General features: G+C 47.0%; 1 protein-coding gene across 17 annotated transcripts in view; it reads right to left on the bottom strand.

The window, feature by feature from the left end:
• Positions 1 to 21,028, bottom strand: part of LOC121555656 (neurexin-1a-like) — an 838,957-nt gene that overhangs the window by 359,857 nt on the left and 458,072 nt on the right. For all 17 annotated transcript variants that reach the window (XM_041869510.2, XM_041869572.2, XM_041869886.2 and 14 more), the window contains one exon: positions 12,117 to 12,298. In XM_041869510.2, coding sequence (XP_041725444.1) covers positions 12,117 to 12,298 — 182 coding nt within the window. The remainder of the gene's footprint in view (positions 1 to 12,116; positions 12,299 to 21,028) is intronic.

The raw sequence follows: 21,028 nt of genomic DNA, 5'->3' as shown, positions 1-21,028 counted from the left end.
AGGCTCATTCTGTTCAGACAAACACAGGCTCATTCTGTTCAGGACAACCCAGGTTATGACACCACGTCATCTTGTAACTGCACATCAAACATAGTGATCATAAACGTTGACACTGTATATGACATTAGTTTTATGATATGGAAATGTGAAATGCACATTTGGACTGCCTGTAGGACATCAAAGTGGTATTTATTATAATCCTCAAAGTCTCATCTTTCAAAATACATCCAATCCTCTTAATTTACAGCATTTCCCTCACTCAGACAACAAAAAAGTTGCTAAAGTTGCCCAATTAGCAGGTGGGATGGGGGAAACTTATTGTCGCTTGCACAACACTGTGTAGTGTGTAGTGTTAAGTTCAGAACGGATGTCAGTCAAAACCCATACAACTCTGACATCATGTATAGCATGTTACTGCACAGCCACTGTGTTCCAATGTAGGAGCTTATCAGTGCCCAAATATACCATTTTCAACCCGTATGCGAAAACAAGTGTAAAGGGCTACTGTGTAGTGTTGTAGTGTTGTATAGTGGTGTGTTGTGTACTGTAGTGTTGTGTAGTGTTGTGTAGTGTTGTATAGTGTTGTGTAGTGTTGTATAGTGTTGTAGTGTTGTATAGTGTTGTGTAGTGTTGTATAGTGTTGTAGTGTTGTATAGTGTTGTGTTGTGTACTGTAGTGTTGTGTAGTGTAGTGTTGTGTAGTGTTGTATAGTGTTGTGTAGTGATGTGTAGTGCTGTGTAGTGCTGTGTAGTGTTGTGTGATGTTGTGTTTTGTAGTGCAGGGTAGTGTGATGTAGTGTTGTGTGTGTAGTCTCGTGATGTGTAGTGTTGTGTAGGGTTGTGTAGTGTTGTTGTTTGATGTAGTGTGATGTAGTGTTGTGTAGTATTGTGTAGTGTTGTGTAGTGAATGTACAGTATGTGTGGATGTTTGCAGTTGTAGTTAACCTATATGCAGGTACGAGTGTAAAGGGCTACTGTGTAGTGTTGTGTAGTGTTGTATAGTCTTGCGTAGTGTTGTGTAATGATGTGTAGTGTTGTGTTGTGTAGTGTGATGTAGTGTTGTGTAGTGTGATGTAGTGTTGTGTTGTGTTCTGTTGTGTAGTGTTGTGTTGTGTAGTGTTGTGTATTGTTGTTTAGGGTTGTGTTGTGTTGTGTGTTGTGTTGTGTAGTATTGTGTAATGTAGTGTAGTGAATGTACAGTATGTGTGGATGTTTGCAGTTGTAGTAGTGTGTGTGTGTGTGTGTGTGTGTGTGTGTGTGTAGCTTGCATGCATGTGTGTGCATCTGACGTGTTTGTGTGTGTGTACTTGCGCACTCTCTGCCTGCATCTATCAGTATTCTGAGAGAGAGAGTGGGTGGCCGGTGGAGGAGGAAGGAGGGTCTAAGAGAGAGAGATATAGCTTGAGGGACACTGAATAATAACATCTGCATAGTAGGGAGTAACTTACTTAATCGATAATGCTGGAGAAGCCGGTGTTTGGAGGACATATTGGCACGGGTGTTGTTAGGCCTGAGACGAAGTCGAGGGCATTATCACTTTTATACAACGGGTTACCAACATATTCAAATAAACGTTATTTTGATAAATGTATTTCATCCTTCCACAAGATATAGCCCGACACAAATCTAGGGTTGCAACCCAAGCTGGCTGGTCGTTTGTTCTATCGGTTCAGTTGCCAGAGACGCGAACCAGTCGTTCAGTCTTTTTGTTCTGTATCTATGGACGCGACCCAGTCGTTCGTTCTAAATGTTCCATTGCCATACTGGCTGGCAACATTCTTATCCCTTGCTTGCTAGCTAGCCAACTACGGCTTACTTACAGTCAGGTCAAACAGTGCAGCCAGAATAACAACAGTAACGACATTTGCATTTGTTTAAGCTGTTTTCTAGTGACATTTATTTGGATACATCCATAACAATGAGCTAATGAGGCAAGTTTTCGCCTGACATAGAAAATGTGCTCTCTCGTCAGGACACTGTTGTTCAGAGGAGCTATCCAACAAAACAGCTAACACAATCATGTCATGAGCCCTCTCACTCCACCGGGTTACCACCTTAATGTGTTTCCACTATCTTCCACTCTGCTCATCTCTCTCTCTCTACTCAGCCTAACGAGCTCCACCTGTCCCTGCTCTGCTCGGCTCTAATTACTCTGCCAGCTGCGCTGCATTACCCACTAACCTCTCCCAGTATTTAAAGTCCCGTCTTTCAGCTCTCCTTTGTCAGATCGTCTGCAAAGCTCACACCCCCGGAACCTGTGTGCTCGCGCTTCTGGCTCACCCCTGTTTTGTGACCCCCGGACCTGCCTGATTCTTGGATACTCTTCTGCCCCAGGAGAACCAGACCTGCTTTCTGCCATTACGACTCCTGACTACTCTTCGACCCCGGTAACTCTGACCAGCCTTCTGCCTTGCTACAACGTATTTGGATTTCCCTTGAACTGTACTTCTGCCTGTTTTCATCCGCCCGCTGTGTCTGTGTTTCCTCCCCCCAGGACTTCTGGACCACCAACCACCGGCGTCATCGGACGCATCGCTGCCACTGGGGGAGGCACAGACCCAGCACATCGGACGGGATAACCCCTGGAGCCTTCACTCACTCCCCTACATCCCTTTCCCCTTAAGTTTAAATAAACTTTCTGGTGTGACGCAATTGTGGTCCTCTTGTCGTCTGTCTGAACCGTGACAGTACGATCTGACCATCATGGACTCAGCGCACACTTCCCCCGACATGGAAGCCGAAGAACCTGAGCAACCCACCGCCATGCTACGCCTGGAACACACTGAGAGAGAGCTAAGCCGCATGAGCGGCGACGTCACCTCTCTGCTTCAGGTCGGCCACCAACAGCATCAGCAGTTCCAGCAGCAGTCCCAGCAGCAGCAACAACAACTCGCCAGGATCATCCAACTCCTCACCAACCTTACCCCAGCCAGTCTGCCCACCAGCCCTGCCTCCGAGTTACCTGCCCCGGTCATAGCAGCCGCTACCCCGGAACCCAAGATTGGAAACCCCGAGCGGTTCAACGGCGATTCTACCCAGGTCCGGCCATTCCTGACTAGCTGCCGACTTCAGTTCTCCTTGCAGCCAAGGACCTTCGCCACGGAGGGGGCTAGGGTCGGGTATGCCATCACTCACCTGACGGGCCGAGCTCGACTCTGGGGAACAGCAGAGTTCGAACGTCAAACCCCCGCATGTGCAACCTTCGACCTGTTTGCTGAGGAGATGCTGAAGGTGTTTGACCTGGATTCACCAACCGCAGAGGCGTCTCGTGAACTGTTCAGTATTCGACAAGGCAGACGTACAGTCGCAGACCATTCCATCGACTTCCGAACCCTGGCAAGACGAAGTTCTTGGAACACACCCTCGTTGGTGGACGCGTTCTTCCATAGCTTGGCTGACTATATCAAGGACGAGTTGGTCTCCCATGAACTGCCTTCCACTCTTGATGAAGCCATCGCACTGACTGTCCGGATCGACAGAAGGATACAGACCCGTCGTCGTGAGAGGGGGGCGCCAAGGTCCACCAACTACCGGCATTCGGAGAGATCCGACTGGGCTCCTGTCAGCTACTGCCACTCACCCAAGTCAGCTTGATCAGTCTGAGCCTATGGAGATTGGGCGAGCCTCTCTCACTCCTGCAGAGCGCCAGCGCCGCTCACCTCAAACCTCTGCCTCTATTGTGGAGGTGATGGACATCGTGTGGTAACCTGCCCTTTAAAAGGCCGAAGCTCACCGGGCATAGGGGAGTCCGGTTGAGCTCAATGACCACCCAGTCCTCCGACCGCAAACCCTTGCTGCAAGTTCACCTCCGCCTCTCTGACTCAACTCACACCCTGGCTGCTCTGGTGATTCGGGCGCCGAAGCCAACATAATGGACATCAAGCTGGCACGCCAACTGGGACTGAGAACCTCCGTTTGACACCTCCTATTCCTGCCCGGGCACTGGACGGACACTTACTCGGATCGGTCACTCATGTCACGGCCCCGGTCTTGATGGGTCTGTCCGGAAACCATCAAGAAACTATCCAGTTTCACCTGCTCCCCTCTCCAGGCCAACCCCCTCATCCTGGGTTACCCATGGCTCCGCCCGGCTACAACCCTCAGCTCGACTGGGTGACCGGGGTGATCAGGGAGTGGGGAGAGGACTGCCACCGAACCTGCCTGCTTGCTGCCGCACTACCCCCTCGGCCAGTACCTACTAACTCCCGCTCCTGACCTCTCCCATGTCCCAGAATGCTACCATGGTCTCAGAGAAGTGTTTAACAAAGCAAGAGCCACATCTCTGCCCCCTCACCGACCGTACGACTGTGCCATCGACCTCCTCCCTGGAACAGCCCCTCCAAGGGGCCGTCTTTATTCGTTGTCTGCTCCTGAAAGAAGGTCCATGGAGGACTACATCAATGGCTCTCTGTCCACAGGATTGATCCGTTCATCTTCATCTCCGGCTGGTGCTGGCTTCTTCTTTGTGGGGAAGAGGGACGGATCTCTTCGCCCCTGCATCGACTACAGGGGACTCAACGACATCACAGTGAAAAACCGTTACCCTCTCCCTCTGCTCACCTCTGCTTTTGAGTTGCTCCAGGGAGCCACTGTTTTTACCAAGTTGGATCTCAGAAACGCTTACCACCTAGTGCGGATCCGGGAGGGAGATGAATGGAAGACCGCATTCAATACACCAACAGGCCACTACGAGTATCTGGTTATGCCTTTTGGCCTCACCAATGCTCCTGCTGTGTTCCAGGCTCTAGTGAATGATGTACTGCGGGACATGTTAAACAAGTTTGTCTTCGTTTACCTGGATGACATCTTAATCTACTCCAGAAACCTGTCTGAACACACCCGCCATGTCCAGCAAGTCCTTCATCGTCTTCTGGAGAATTCCCTCTACGCCAAGGCAGAGAAATGTGAGTTTCACGTCAAGACAGTGGCCTTCCTGGGGTACATAGTGGCAGAGGGAAGTATCCAAATGGATCCTGCCAAAGTATCAGCAGTCACTTCATGGCCAGTTCCGGAGAACAGAAAGAAGCTGCAACAGTTTCTGGGGTTTGCTAACTTCTATAGAAAGTTTATCCGGAACTACAGTACCGTTGCTGCCCCTCTCACTGCTCTAACCAGCACCAAGCAACCCCTTCACCTGGACCCCAGCAGCCGACAAGGCCTTCAGTACCCTCAAGGTAAGGTTCACCTCCGCTCCCATCCTCCAGATGCCTGACGTGGACCGGCAATTCATTGTGGAGGTGGACGCCTCGGATGTGGGAGTTGGTGCTGTGATTTCTCAGTGGGCTGCGGAGGATAGGAAGCTCCATCCCTGTGCCTTTTTTCTCACGTCGGTTGTCCCCCTCTGAGTGCAATTACGACATAGGGAACCGAGAGCTGCTGGCTGTGAAGCTTGCCTTGGAGGAGTGGCGTCACTGGCTGGAGGGGTCCACCATTCCATTTCTCGTTTGGACCGATCATAAGAACTTGGAGTACATCCGCGACGGCCAAACGGTTGAACTCCAGGCAGTCCCGCTGGGCCCTGTTCTTCACCAGGTTTAATTTCACTCTGTCATACCGGCCTGGGTCACGCAACACCAAGCCAGACGCCCTCTCCCGTCAATTCCAGAAGGATGACAACCCCTCCAAGGATCCTGTGTCGATTCTGCCAAGTCCCTGCATCGTAGCAGCTCTGACCTGGGCTGTTGAGGAACAGGTGCTGGAAGCTCTCCGTAACCAGCCCCGGTCCCAGCACTTGCCCAGCTGACCGCCTTTTTGTCCCCGAAAACCTAAGGTCCCAGGTCGTTCAGTGGGGACATGACTCCGCCTAGCTTGTCACCCTGGCTCCACCCGCACTTACAACCTGCTCGCCCAGAGGTTCTGGTGGCCCGCTCTGAGAAAGGATGTACGGGAATTCGTCCAAGCCTGCCCCATCTGCAACCAACACAAGTCGTCCTGCCAGTCCCCAGCCGGATTGCTGCAGCCCCTGCCTGTGCCCAGACGTCCCTGGTCTCACATCGCCCTTGACTTTGTCACGGGGCTGCCCCCTTCAAGGGGGCAAGACCGTCATTCTCACCATAGTTGACCGATTCAGCAAGATGGCACACTTCATTCCCCTCCCCAAGCTCCCAACCGCCAAGGAGACCGCCCAGGTGGTCCTGGAACACGTCTTCCGGATCCACGGACTGCCAAAGGATGTAGTTTCTGACCGTGGTCCACAATTCTCCTCCGCTTTTGGAAGGAGTTCTGTCACCTGCTGGGAGCCACAGTCAGTCTGACTTCCGGATTCCATCCCCAATCCAATGGGCAGTCAGAGCGGGCAAATCAGGAGCTCGAGAAGGCACTGCGATGCATGACTTCACGCAACCCCCACTCCTGGTCGCAGCAATTGACATGGGTGGAGTACGCACACAATTCTCTGACCTGCTCTGCCATCGGTATGTCCCCTTTCCAATGTGTTTATGGATACCAGCCTCCTCTATTTGCCAGTCAGGAAGGGGAGGTTACTTGCCCATCTGCACTTGCGTTTGCCCGTCGATGTCGCCGCACCTGGTCACAGGCCCGAGCCACACTTCTCAGATCCGTTGCCAGCTACACTACCGGGGCCAACCGTCGGAGAATCCCTGCTCCCACCTACCATGTTGGTCAAAGGGGTGTGGTTGTCGTCAAGGAACCTGCCACTCAGGGTGGAGTCGCAGAAGTTGGCACCTCGGTTCATTGGCCCATTCCCTATCATAAGAGTGATTAGCCCAACTGCTGTCCGGCTCCAACTGCCTAATTCCATGAGGGTGCACCCCACTTTCCATGTGTCTAAGATTAAGCCCGTTCATGAGAGTCCGCTGGTCCCTGCTGCGCCTTGTCCTCCTCCTCCACGGCTCGTCGATGGTGGTCTGGTTTACACCGTCCGCCGCCTGCTTCGGTCCAGACGGAGGGGTAGGGGGTCTCCAGTACCTCATTGACTGGGAGGGCTATGGACCTGAGGAAAGGACCTGGGTGCCAGCTAGTCGGATTGTGGATAGGACTCTCATCACCGCCTTCCACCAACGGCATCCTGATCAACCTGCAATCCGTAGGGGGCCGCCCCAGAGGGATCCCCTAACCGTCCTGCCCGCTCGGCTTCCTGTCCTGTGCCTGATCCTGTCTCGGGACCTGTCCCATCTCCCGACCACGGCCCTCCGGCTTCCCTCCGAGGATGAGGGCGTTCGCTCGGACCGTTCGGAGGAGTTCTAGCCCTCCTCCGGCTCCCCTCCTCCCGCCCGGCGTGGTGTTGCTCTTGGGACTTCTGGGGCCGTCCCTTGGGGGGTTCTGTCATGAGCCCTCTCACTCCACCGGGTTACCACCTTAATGTGTTTCCACTATCTTCCACTCTGCTCATCTCTCTCTCTCTACTCAGCCTAACGAGCTCCACCTGTCCCTGCTCTGCTCGGCTCTAATTACTCTGCCAGCTGCGCTGCATTACCCACTAACCTCTCCCAGTATTTAAAGTCCCGTCTTTCAGCTCTCCTTTGTCAGATCGTCTGCAAAGCTCACACCCGGAACCTGTGTGCTCGCGCTTCTGGCTCACCCCTGTTTTGTGACCCCGGACCTGCCTGATTCTTGGATACTCTTCTGCCCCAGGAGAACCAGACCTGCTTTCTGCCATTACGACTCCTGACTACTCTTCGACCCCGGTAACTCTGACCAGCCTTCTGCCTTGCTACAACGTATTTGGATTTCCCTTGAACTGTACTTCTGCCTGTTTTCATCCGCCCCGTTGTGTCTGTGTTTCCTCCCCCCCCAGGACTTCTGGACCACCAACCACCGGCGTCATCGGACGCATCGCTGCCACTGGGGGGAGGCACAGACCCAGCACATCGGACGGGATAACCCCTGGAGCCTTCACTCACTCCCTACATCCCTTTCCCCTTAAGTTTAAATAAACTTTCTGGTGTGACGCAATTGTGGTCCTCTTGTCGTCTGTCTGAACCGTGACAAATCACTTCAAACTGAACCTGGAAAGACTGCAAACTAGCTGCACTTTGTTTCGTTTGACCTGTTTTCTATTGACATTTATTTGTAGATATCCATAAAAATTATGCCAGCTGATTCATGATTTCGACAGGTTGAGAAACGGTGCCTGCCTGTCTGTCTCGTCCCGACTCCCGATACATAAATTACTATGGGAAAGCTGGAGACCGAATTTGAATATTGAAACAATGTTGCAAATGTCAGAGACAGACAGCAAGGTTTATACAAACTCCGCTGTTGAAAACTAAATGTTAGCCTAAAAGAAATGTGAGATAATGTCTAGATGCTATTTATAGTGGAGAACAAGTTTATAAAGTGCCTGGCTGGGCTGATGAGACAGTGGATTGTGCAGTCTGATGGAACAGAGTAAATAGGCATTTTAACGTCATAGATTTAGACGGTGGTAACTTCTGGAATAACACTGGCTGGAATGCACTTTTAACCAATCAGCTTTCAGGATTAGAACCACATGTTGTATAATTATTATTAGTATTATTGTTATGAATATTATTTTTGGTAGTATTATTGTTATTACTATTAATATTACTATTATTGTTGCTTTGGCAATATTGGCAATGTTTGTTATGCCAATAAAGCAAAGAGAGATAGAGAGCGAGAGAGAGAGAGAGAGAGAGAGAGAGAGAGAGAGAGAGAGAGAGAGAGAGAGAGAGAGAGAGAGAGAGAAGGGTCAGGGAGGCAGAAGGCAGTAGAATTACATGGCAGGTCAGAGCAGTTTAAAAACTGCTCTGCCTTTCCCCAGGCTCTGACTTGTCTGTCAGGGCTTACAGCTCACATGAGACACTACAAAACATGGACTAGATCCAGAGGGAAGCAGGAAGAAGCATCTTGTTAATTCTAGAACCTCAAGCATTTGATGCTTCCAAATGCCAAAAAACGGTTCCCTGCGCTACTAGTGTGAAGCCACAACAATGCTTCTATGAATCAACTTCCCCATTATTATTACAATATCCATTACTGTTATAAGGTCAGGGCTATATACTTCGCTGTAGAACCTTCCTCATCTTCATGACATCATCATCATCATCATAACCAGCATCATCATCATCATCATCATCATCATCATCATCATCATCATCAGCAGCAGCAGCAGCATCATCATCATCACCAGCATCATCATGTTGCATATGAGTGTGTGTGTATTAGGAAATACATAAACTAGTGAATTAGAGTAGAGAAGAGGAGAGTACAATAGAGTAGAGTATCTGAAGGAGTAGAGTAGAGGCTGAGTAGAGTAGAGTAGAGTAGAATAGAGTAGAGTAGAGTATCAGAAGGAGTAGAGTAGAGTAGAATAGAGTAGAGTATCAGTAGGAGTAGAGTAGAGTAGAATAGAGTAGAGTATCAGTAGGAGTAGAGTAGAATAGAATAGAGTAGAGTATCAGTAGGACTAGAGTAGAGTAGAATAGAGTAGAGTATCAGTAGGAGTAGAGTAGAATAGAGTAGAGTATCAGTAGGAGTAGAGTAGAGTAGAATAGAGCAGAGTATCAGTAGGACTAGAGTAGAGACTGAGTAGAGTAGAATAGAGTAGAGTATCAGTAGGAGTAGAGTAGAGGCTGAGTAGAGTAGAACAGAGTAGAGTATCAGTAGGAGTAGAGTAGAGTAGAATAGAGTAGAGTAGAGTATCAGTAGGAGTAGAGTAGAGTAGAATAGAGTAGAGTATCAGTAGGAGTAGACTAGAGTAGAATAGAGTAGAGTATCAGTAGGAGTAGAGTAGCGTAGAGTAGAATAGAGCAGAGTATCAGTAGGACTAGAGTAGAGACTGAGTAGAGTAGAATAGAGTAGAGTATCAGTAGGAGTAGAGTAGAGTAGAATAGAGCAGAGTATCAGTAGGAGTAGGGTAGAGTAAAATAGAGTAGATTATCAGTAGGAGTAGAGTAGAGTAGAATAGAATAGAGTATCAGTAGGAATAGAGGAGAGTATAATACAGTAGAGTATCAGTAGGAATAGAGTAGAGTAGAATATAGTAGAGTATCAATAGGACTAGAGTAGAGGCTGAGTAGAGTAGAATAGAGTAGAGTATCAGTAGGAGTAGAGTAGAATAGAGCAGAGTATCAGTAGGACTAGAGTAGAGACTGAGTAGAGTATAATATAGTAGAGTATCAGTGAGAGTAGAGTAGAGTAGAATATAGTAGAGTATCAGTAGGAGTAGAGGAGAGGCTGAGTAGAGTAGAGTATGACTAGAGTAGAGTATAATATAGTATATTATCAATAGGAGTAGGGTAGAGTAGAATATAGTAGAGTATCAGTAGGAGTAGAGTAGAGTAGAATAGAATAGAATAGAGTATCAGTAGGAGTAGAGCAGAGTAGAATAGATCACAGTATCAGTAGGACTTCAGTAGAGACTGAGTAGAGTGGAATAGAGTAGAGTGTCAGTAGGAGTAGAGGAGAGTAGAATAGAGTAGAGTATGACTAGAGTAGAGAATAATAGAGTATATTATCAATAGGAGTAGGGTAGAGTAGAATAGAGTAGAGTATCAGTAGGAATAGAGTAGAGTAGAATAGAGTAGAGTATCAGTAGGAGTAGAGGAGAGTAGAATAGAGTAGAGTATGACTAGAGTAGAGTATAGTAGAGTATATTATCAATAGGAGTAGGGTAGAGTACAATAGAGTAGAGTATCAGTAGGAGTAGAGTAGAGTAGAGTAGAATAGAATAGAGTATCAGTAGGAGTAGAGTAGAGTAGAATAGAGTAGAGTATCAGTAGGAGTAGAGTAGAGTAGAATATAGTATAGTATCAGTAGGAGTAGGAGTAGAGTACAGTAGAGTAGAATAGAGCAGAGTATCAGTAGGACTAGAGTAGAGACTGAGTAGAGTAGAATAGAGTAGAGTATCAGTGGCAGTAGAGTAGAGGCTGAGTAGAGTAGAATAGAGTAGAGTATCAGTAGGAGTAGAGTAGAATAGTATCAGTAGGACTAGAGTAGAGGCTGAGTAGAGTAGAATATAGTAGAGTATCAGTAGGAGTAGAGGAGAGTAGAATAGAGTAGAGTAGAGTATGAGTAGAGTAGTGTAGATTATAGTAGAGTATCAGTAGGAGTAGAGGAGAGTAGAATAGAGTAGGTTATCAGTAGGAGTAGAGGAGAGTAGAATAGAGTAGAGTATCAGTAAGACTAGAGTAGAGACTGAGTAGAGTAGAATAGAGTAGAGTATCAGTAGGAGTAGAGTAGTGGCTGAGTAGAGTAGAATAGAGTAGAGTATCAGTAGGAGTAGAGCAGAGTAGAATAGAGCAAAGTATCAGTAGGAGTAGAGTAGAGTAGAATAGAGTAGATTGTCAGTAGGAGTAGAGTAGAGGCTAAGTAGAGTAGAATAGAGTAGAGTATCAGTAGGTGTAGAGTAGAGTAGAATAGAGTAGATTATCAGTAGGAGTAGAGTAGAGTAGAATAGAGCAGAGTATCAGTAGGAGTAGGGTAGAGTAGAATAGAGTAGAGTATCAGTAGGAGTAGGGTAGAGTAGAATAGAGTAGAGTATCAGTAGGAGTAGGGTAGAGTAGAATAGAGCAGAGTATCAGTAGGAGTAGGGTAGAGTAGAATAGAGTAGAGTATCAGTAGGGCTAAAGTATAGACTGAGTAGAGTAGAATAGAGTAGAATATCAGTAGGAGTAGAGCAGAGTAGAATAGAGCAGAGTATCAGTAGGAGTAGGGTAGAGTAGAATAGAGTAGAGTATCAGTAGGAGTAGAGTAGAGTAGAATAGAGCAGAGTATCAGTAGGAGTAGAGTAGAGTAGAATAGAGTAGATTATCAGTAGGAGTAGAGTAGAGGCTGAGTAGAGTAGAATAGAGTAGAGTATCAGTAGGAGTAGAGTAGAGTAGAGTAGAATAGAGCAGAGTATCAGTAGGACTAGAGTAGAGGCTGAGTAGAGTAGAATAGAGCAGAGTATCAGTAGGAGTAGAGTAGAGTCGAATAGAGTAGAGTATCAGTAGGAGTAGAGTAGAGTAGAGTAAAATAGAGTAGATTGTCAGTAGGAGTAGAGTAGAGGATGAGTAGAGTAGAATAGAGTAGAGAATCAGTAGGAGTCGAGGAGAGTAGAATAGAGCAGAGTATCAGTAGGAGTAGAGTAGAGTAGAATAGAGCAGAGTATCAGTAGGACTAGAGTAGAGGCTGAGTAGAGTAGTAGAGACTTACAATGTGTAGCTTCAGGTAGTCTCCAAGGCCAGAGGAGCTGTCCACCCTCACCAGAATAGCATCCTCCAGCTGTGTGCTGAAGCCTATAGCCAGCCTGTCTGCCCGCGTGCTGGGCCTGTCATTGGGAGGCCATGTATACGTGATCAGTCCACCGTCACGCCCAAATATATAAGTAGTTCCAGCTGGAGAGAGAGGAGAGAGAAAGGAGAGTTAGGATGGTAATAAGTTTAAATGGACCACTATCTCTGTAAAGTTTAAAGGCAGGATAATAGTGTCACTGATCAGAAAGAAAGTAGTTGGATATGAAAACTCTCTGATGTACTCCGGAATATTTTCTGTAAAGGTGTACACAAAACACAAACACCCAAACTATAGTAATGCCAAGGCATTCAAACTGCAACTTGACCTTCATGAAAACACACACTGACTTTAACACATATAAAACGGGAGCCATTTTCTTCCAGTGAAGCAGGTTCCTGTCGGTGTAAGTAGGCCTTGTTATTACACACCACTGCCCTTGGAGCTCTGGAAGAAAATATATACAAGCAGGGCACAGAGCAAGGAAACACCCAGCTCTGTCTCTGCCTCCACTGCTGCTGCTCAGGTACCCATCATGCCGAGCGGCGTGGGCAGGCCACCTCCCCTTCTCCTACGCTTGGTTAGCGGTCTCAAAGACAGACGGTGCCTGCAGCTTTATCCTGATTAGAGTAAAGCACGTTACACCTCGGTGTTCAGTATGCGTGTGTGAATGCCTGTCTGAGAAAAAAAATACATTTCAAATGTGCTTCTAATTAGATGGAATACCCTAGAACAGCGGTGTCAAACTCATTCCACGGGGGGCCGAGTGTCTGCCGGTTTTTGGGTTTTCCTTTCAATTAAAACCTAGACATCAAGGTGAGGGGAGTTCCTTACTAATTAGTGACCTTAATTCATCAATCAAGTACAAGGGAGGAGCGAAAACCCACAGACACTCAGCCCTCCGTGGAATGAGTTTGACATGTGTGCCCTAAAATAAGTGTACCATCCGGTTCCTGGTTTGAAAGGCTGTGGTAGAAAGCTAACCCACTGGGGGGAGAGAGGTTAGTGGTAGACACTAGTGACCTATTCAAATTGATGGGTAGGAGGAAAAAGCCTTTTCTACTAATGAACAAAGAAGTATGCTCCCAAAGAACAGAATTGAGTAGAGATTCAAGGCCTATGTCACGATCGTTGACTGAAGACACGGACCAAGGAGCAGCGTGATAAGCGTACATACTTTTATTTAACGTACTTAACGACAAAAACAACAAACAAACGATACGTGAAGTCCTGAGGTTATAACACAACAAACCTTTACGGATCAAGATCCCACAAAGACTAGTGCAAAACAGGCTGCCTAAGTATGGACCCCAATGAGAGACAACGAGCTACAGCTGCCTCTGATTGGGAACCACCCTGGCCAACATAGATCAAACGATCTAGAACAAAAACAGAAAAACTAAACATAGCAAATCCACACCCTGGCTCAACATTTAAGAGTCCCCAGAGCAAGGGCGTGACAGTACCCCCCCCAAAGGCGCGGACTGCGACCACGCCACACAAACACAAGAGGGTAGGGGCCGGGTGGGCATTCCGCCTTGGAGGCGGATCCGGATCCGGCGTGACCACCACTCTCTCTCAACCCCCCCGTTGCGCCCCTGATCTGGTCTGGCCCCGCTGGCCGGAGCTGGACTGGACACCGGTGGAGCGGATTGCTCTGGCTCCGGAGTGGATCCGCTGACTGGAGTTGGACCGGACCCCGGTGGAGCGGATTGCTCTGGCTCCGGAGTGGAGCAACTGACCAGGCACGGGCCGTGCCGGACTGGACACACGCACCACTGGCTTGGTGCGGGGAGCAGGAACGGGCCGGACCGGGCAGACGACGCGCACCACTGGCTTGGTGCGGGGAGCAGGAACGGGCCGGACCGGGCTGACGACGCGCACCACTGGCTTGGTGCGGGGAGCAGGAACAGGCCGGACCGGGCTGACGACGCGCACCACTGGTTTGGTGCGGGGAGCAGGAACAGGCCGGACCGGGCTGGCGACGCGCACCACTGTCTTGGTGCGAGGGACAGGAACAGGCCGGACCGGGCTGGCGACGCGCACCACTGCCTTGGTGCGAGGGACAGGAACAGGCCGGACCGGGCTGGCGACGCGCACCATTGGCTTGGTGCGGGGAGCTGGAATGGGCCGGGCCGGACTGTGGAGGCGGACTGGATGTCTGGAGCGGAGAGCTGACACAACCCGTCCTGGCTGAATGCCTATTTCCACACAATATGTGTGAGGCATCAGCACAGGACGTACAGGGCTGTGCACTCGTACTGGCGCTACAGCACGTGGCACTGGCGCAGGATATACGGGACCGAGGAGGGGTACTGGAGCCCACGAGCGTTGAGCCGGCACACCCCGTCCTGGCTGCATGCCCACCTTAGCACGACACGTGTGTGGTGCTAGCACAGGACGTACAGGACAGTGCCGGAACACTCGCGGCACAGTACGTGGCTCCGCCAACCACCCTTTTAGCCCCCCTGAAAAAAAAATATTGGGGCTGTCTCTCGGGCTTCCTCCCCGGCCGGTACCCTCTTCGTTGCCGCTGCTCCTCTCTGTAGCGCGCCTCCACAGTCTCCTCTCCTGCCTGGGCATTTACCTTTGCCCATGGCCCTTTCCCCGCAAATTTCTCCTCCCAAGACCACCATTTGCCCACCTGCGACATCGCCATCTTCTCCTCCTGGGCACGCTGCTTGGTCCTCTTATGGTGGGATCTTCTGTCACGATCGTTGACTGAAGACACAGACCAAGGCGCAGCGTGATAAGCGTACATGCTTTTATTTAACGTACTTAACGACAAAAACAACAAACAAACGATACGTGAAGTCCTGAGGTTATAACACAACAAACCTTTACGGATCAAGATCCCACAAAGACTAGTGCAAAACAGGCTGCCTAAGTATGATACCCAATCAGAGACAACGAGCTACAGCTGCCTCTGATTGGGAACCACCCTGGCCAACATAGATCAAACGATCTAGAACAAAAACATAGAAAAACTAAACATAGCAAATCCACACCCTGGCTCAACATTTAAGAGTCCCCAGAGCCAGGGCGTGACAGCCTATTAATAATCATATTTTCCAATGACGGTTGTTGTTTCCTTGGGGTTATTTTGCTCGCCGAGCTGTTTGTCAAATCAAATCAAATTGCATTTGTCACATATGCCGAATACAACAGGTGTAGACCTTACAGTGAACTGCTTACTTACAAGCCCTTAACCAACAATGCAGTTTTAAGAAAAATAAGTGTTAAGGGGCAATGCAAATAGTCTGGGTAGCCATTTGATTAGATGTTAGCTTGTTCCACCACTGGCACCCCAATGGTGGAACAAGCTCCCTCACGACGCCAGGACAGCGGAGTCACTCACCACCTTCCGGAGACACTTGAAACCCCACCTCTTTAAGGAATACCTGGGATAGGATAAAGTAGTAAAAAGATAAAAAATAAATAAAATAAAAAAACAAATTGTGAAGTGGTTGTCCCACTGGCTATAAGGTGAATGCACCAATTTGTAAGTCACTCTGGATAAGAGCGTCTGCTAAATGACGTAAATGTAAATGTTAAGGAGTCTTATGGCTTGGGGGTAGAAGCTGTTTAGAAGCCTCTTGGACCTAGACTTGGTGCTCCGGTACCGCTTGCCATGCGGTAGCAGAGAGAACAGTCTATAACTAGGGTGGCTGGAGTCTTTGACAATTTTTAGGGCCTTCCTCTGACACCGCCTGGTATAAGCTTGGCCCCAGTGATGTATTTGGCCGTACGCACTACCCTCTGTAGTGCCTTGCGGTCGGAGGCCGAGCAGTTGCCATACCAGGCAGTGATGCAACCAGTCAGGATGTTCTCGATGGTGCAGCTGTAGAACCTTTTGAGGATCTGAGGACCTATGCCAAATCTTTTCAGTCTCCTTTGTTTTATTGTGCCCTCTTCACGACTGTCTTGTCAATACCTGAAAATGTTTGTCTAGCAATGATCAACAACTAATTTGACAGTGCTTGAACATTTTGGAAAATAATTATGGGCAAATTTTGCACAATCCAGGTGTGGAAAGCTCTTAGATACTTACCCAGAAATACTAGCTGTAATCGCTGACAAAGGTGCTTATAAAATGTATTGACTCAGGGGTGTGAATACATACAGTTTGTAGATATTTCTGTAAAAAAAAAAAAAAAAATGTAAACATGTTTTTACTTTGTCATTATGGGGTATTGTGTATAGATGGGTGAGAAAAATATATATTTAATCAATTTTGAATTCAGGCTGCAACACAACAAAATGTGGAATAAGTCAAGAGATGTGAATGCTTTCTGAAGGCACTGTATTTCCACCCTCCCTCCCTCTCTCCCTCTGCCTCCCCTCCCTCTGGACTGTATCTATCCATCACAGGGTGAGTGGAGAGATATAAATGTCATCACTCTATCTATTTGTCTTCCTCCTCATCCTATATCATGTTCTCTTCATTCTAGTCAATATACTGGATCATCCATAATACAAGAAGAGTGATGTCATTCATTAATGATAAAATGGATGAATACTGTGCAGAGGTACAGATCATATACTGCATGTAATAAATCATGTCTTGTACATTGTGCAACTCTGTCACTTGTAAAAGTTGATTAAGTTAAATAGGGTAATCATGCTGAATGACTGTATGATGCAACACAATAATTACAGGACACATATGAAGGGGCACATATTGTATGTATACAGTACCAGTCAAAAGTTTGGACACACCTTCTCATTAAAAGGTTTTTCTATATTTTTCTATTTTTTACATTGTAGAATAATAGTGAAAACATCAAAACTATGAAATAACACATATGGAATCATGTAGTAACCAAAAAAGTGTTAAACATATTAAAATATATTTGAGATTTGAGATTCTTCAAATAGTCACCCTTTGCCTTGATTACAGCTTTGCACACTCTTAGCATTCTCTCAACCAGCTTCATGAGGTAATCACCTGGAATCCATTTAAATTAACAGGTGTTCCTTCTTAAAAGTTAATTTGTGGAATTTATTTCCATCTTAATGCGTTTGAGCCAATCGGTTGTGTTGTGACAAGGTAGGGGTGGTATACAGAAGATAGCCCTATTTGGTAAAATACCAAGTCCATATTATTGCAAGAACAGCTCAAATAAGTAAAGAGAAACGACAGTCCATCATTACATTAAGGTCAGTCAATACGGAACATTTCAAGAACATTGAAAGTTTCTTCAAGTGCAGTCGCAAAAACCATCTAGCGCTATGATGAAACTGGCTCTCATGAGGACCCCCACAGGGTTACCTCTGCTCCAGAGGATACGTTCATTAGAGTTACCAGCCTCAGAAATTGCAGCCCAAATAAATGCTTCACAGAGTTCAAATAACAGACACACTGTTCAGAGGAGACTGTGTGAATCTGGCCTTCATGGTCGAATTGCTGCAAAGAAACCTCCACTAAAGGACACCAATAAGAAGAAGAGACTTGATTGGGCCAAGAAACACGAGCAATGGACATTAGACCGGTGGAAATTTGTCCTTAAGTCTGGAGTCCAAATTTGAGATTTTTGGTTCCAACCGTTGTGTCTTTGTGAGACGCGGTGTGGGTGAATGGATGATCTCTACATGTGTATTTCCCACCGTAAAACATGGAGGAGGAGGTGTTATGGTGCGGGGGTGCTTTGCTGGTGACACTCTCTGTGATTTATTTACAATTCAAGGCACACTTAACCAGCATGGCTACCATAGCAATCTGCAGCAATACGCCATCCCATCTGGTTTGGGCTTAGTGGGACTATCATTTGTTTTTCAACATAACAATGACCCAACACACCTCCAGGCTGTGTAAGGGCTATTTGACCAAGAAGGAGAGTGATGGAGTGCTGCATCAGATTATCTGGCCTCCACAATCCCCTGACCTCAACCAAATTGAGATGGTTTGGGATGAGTCGGATCGCAGAATGAAGGAAAAGCAGCCAACAAGGGCTCAGCAAATGAGGGAATTCCTTCAAGACAGTTGGGAAAGCATTCCAAGTGAAGCTGGTTGAGAGAATGCCAAGAGTTTGCAAAGCTGTCATCAAGGAAAAGGGTGGCTATTTGAAGAATTTCAAATATAAAATATATTTTGATTTGTTTAACACTTTTTGGGTTACTACATGATTCCATATGTGTTATTTCATTGTTTTGATGTCTTCACTATTATTCTACAATGTAGATAATAGTAAAAATAAAGAAAAACCCTTGAATGAGTAGGTGTACTAAAACTTTTGACCAGTAGTGTATATAAACTGTGCCCCCTATGAGCATGACGCCTCTGTCACCGAACCAGCCACCAAACAACTTGCTCCATATCCCCGACCCAGCCACCAAACAACTTGCTCCATATCCCCGACCCAGACACCAAACAACTTGCTCCATGTCCCCGACCCAGCCCTCAAAGAACTTGCTCCATGTCCCCGACCCAGACACCAAACAACTTGCTCCATATCCCCGACCCAGACACCAAACAACTTGCTCCATATCCCCGACCCAGACACCAAACAACTTACCTCCATGTCCCCGACCCAGACACCAAACAACTTGCTCCTTGTCCCCGACCCAGCCACCAAACAACTTGCTCCATATCCCCGACCCAGACACCAAACAACTTGCTCCATGTCCCCGACCCAGCCACCAAACAACTTGCTCCATGTCCCCGACCCAGCCACCAAACAACTTGCTCCTTGTCCCCGACCCAGCCACCAAACAACTTGCTCCATGTCCCCGACCCAGCCACCAAACTACTTGCTCCATATCCCCGACCCAGACACCAAACAACTTGCTCCATATCCCCGACCCAGACACCAAACAACTTGCTCCATGTCCCCGACCCAGCCACCAAACAACTTGCTCCTTGTCCCCGACCCAGCCACCAAACAACTTGCTCCATGTCCCCGACCCAGACACCAAACAACTTGCTCCATGTCCTGACCCAGCCACCAAACAACTTGCTCCTTGTCCCCGACCCAGCCACCAAACAACTTGCTCCATATCCCCGAAATGGCAACCAAACATCTCGCTCCATATATCCGATCCAGGTTAATCTAATTATGCCCATTCACTCCATGTCTGTGTTGTAGGACACACAAACACACAGACACACACAAACACACAACCCTTTCACAGCACGCCAGTGTGGGAGAATCACAGCCAGGGCCCTTCAGCTGGCATCTCTCCTCTCTGTCTGTTGAAGCGATCAGACACAAACTTTACTGACAGATCATGCTGGTAGTGACTTACAAATAAATAATTACATCAACAAGGATGATCATTATCCCCTATTTTCTCATTTTCTGGGGATTATTGGTGGTTAAAGGCCCACTCCTTCATTTGTGCGTAACAGTACCACCAAAGAGACTGGTAACTTCCCAGTATAAAATGCATAAGAAGAGATTGCACATTTCACTATATTCTGGGGATTACTTTATTGGGACTACATCAGTAAGAGGCTCCTTACAAACACATGGATGTAGCAATAAAGGAAATACAACCACCCTGAAGAGAAATGAAGAGGTTATTTCCAAAACGCTACATCCACCAAGTTTTCAGAAGTATCTGTTTTTTTTTTAAATCAGAAATGGTCGCTTATGGGTACTTTCATGTGTGTGTAAAATATCACTGTTCTCAGAATTTTATTCATATATTTTAGGTGTGTATTAAAATGTGTTTTTTTGCAAAACACTATATATCCATTGTTCAGCTGGAATTGAATGTTGGTATCCTGTATATTTGAATATGATACAGTATGTGGTTATGTTAAAATGAATGCCCTTCCTGGAAGTGGCTCTGGATAAAAGCATCTGCTAAATGACTAAAGTGTCAAATGTAAATGTTTTACATACTTCATTTTTTTAGTATATATTTTTTTCAATATTGATGTCACAAATGTAACATTTGTAGAGTTCTATATAACAATTTTTTAGCTATGTGTTACATTTGACTGTGTAAAACCTAGCAGTTCCTTATTCCTCTGAGCGTGAGGAAGAACATGATCTCTGAAATGAAACTGTCAAGTAATAGATGTTAAACATACCTGCCATGATTAGATGGTGAGAAAACACTCCAATCTATTTAATACATTATTTAAACAATAAAAGCTAATTTACCAACATTTCGGAAAATTGATATTTAGCATTTCGGAAATAAACTCTTTAAGTGTAACCACTAGCAAATTCTCAATAAATGGAGCTGTGGATACAGTGTAAGTAGTCAAAAGTATCAAATCAAATCAAATTTTATTGGCCACATGTGCCGAATACAACAGGTGCAGACATTACAGTGAAATGCTTACTTACCAACAGTGCATTTATTTTTTATAAAAAAGTAAAATAAAACAACAACAAAAAAGTGTTGAGAAAAAAGAGCAGAAGTAAAATAAAATAACAGTAGGGAGGTTATATATACAGGGGGGTACCGGTGCAGAGTCAATGTGCGGGGGCACCGGCTAGTTGAGGTAGTTGAAGCAATATGTACATGTGGGTAGAGTTAAAGTGACTATGCATATATAATTAACAGAGTAGCAGCAGCGTAAAAAGATGGGGTGGGGGGTGGGGGGGCAGTGCAAATAGTCAGGGTAGCCATGATTAGCTGTTCAGGAGTCTTATGGCTTGGGGGTAGAAGACTTGGCCTAGACTTGGCACTCCGGTACCGCTTGCCGTGCGGTAGCAGAGAGAACAGTCTATGACTAGGGTGGCTGGAGTCTTTGACAATTTTGAGGGCCTTCTTCTGACACCGCCTGGTATAAAGGTCCTGGATGGCAGGAAGCTTGGCCCCAGTGATGTACTGGGCCGTACGCACTACCCTCTGTAGTGCCTTGCGGTCGGAGGCCA

This window comes from Coregonus clupeaformis, chromosome 1 (genome assembly GCF_020615455.1).
Source record: "Coregonus clupeaformis isolate EN_2021a chromosome 1, ASM2061545v1, whole genome shotgun sequence".
In the NCBI taxonomy this organism is placed as follows: domain Eukaryota; kingdom Metazoa; phylum Chordata; class Actinopteri; order Salmoniformes; family Salmonidae; genus Coregonus; species Coregonus clupeaformis.
The sequence above is the reverse complement of the archived record's forward strand: the minus strand, read 5'-3'. Positions and strand labels throughout refer to the sequence as shown.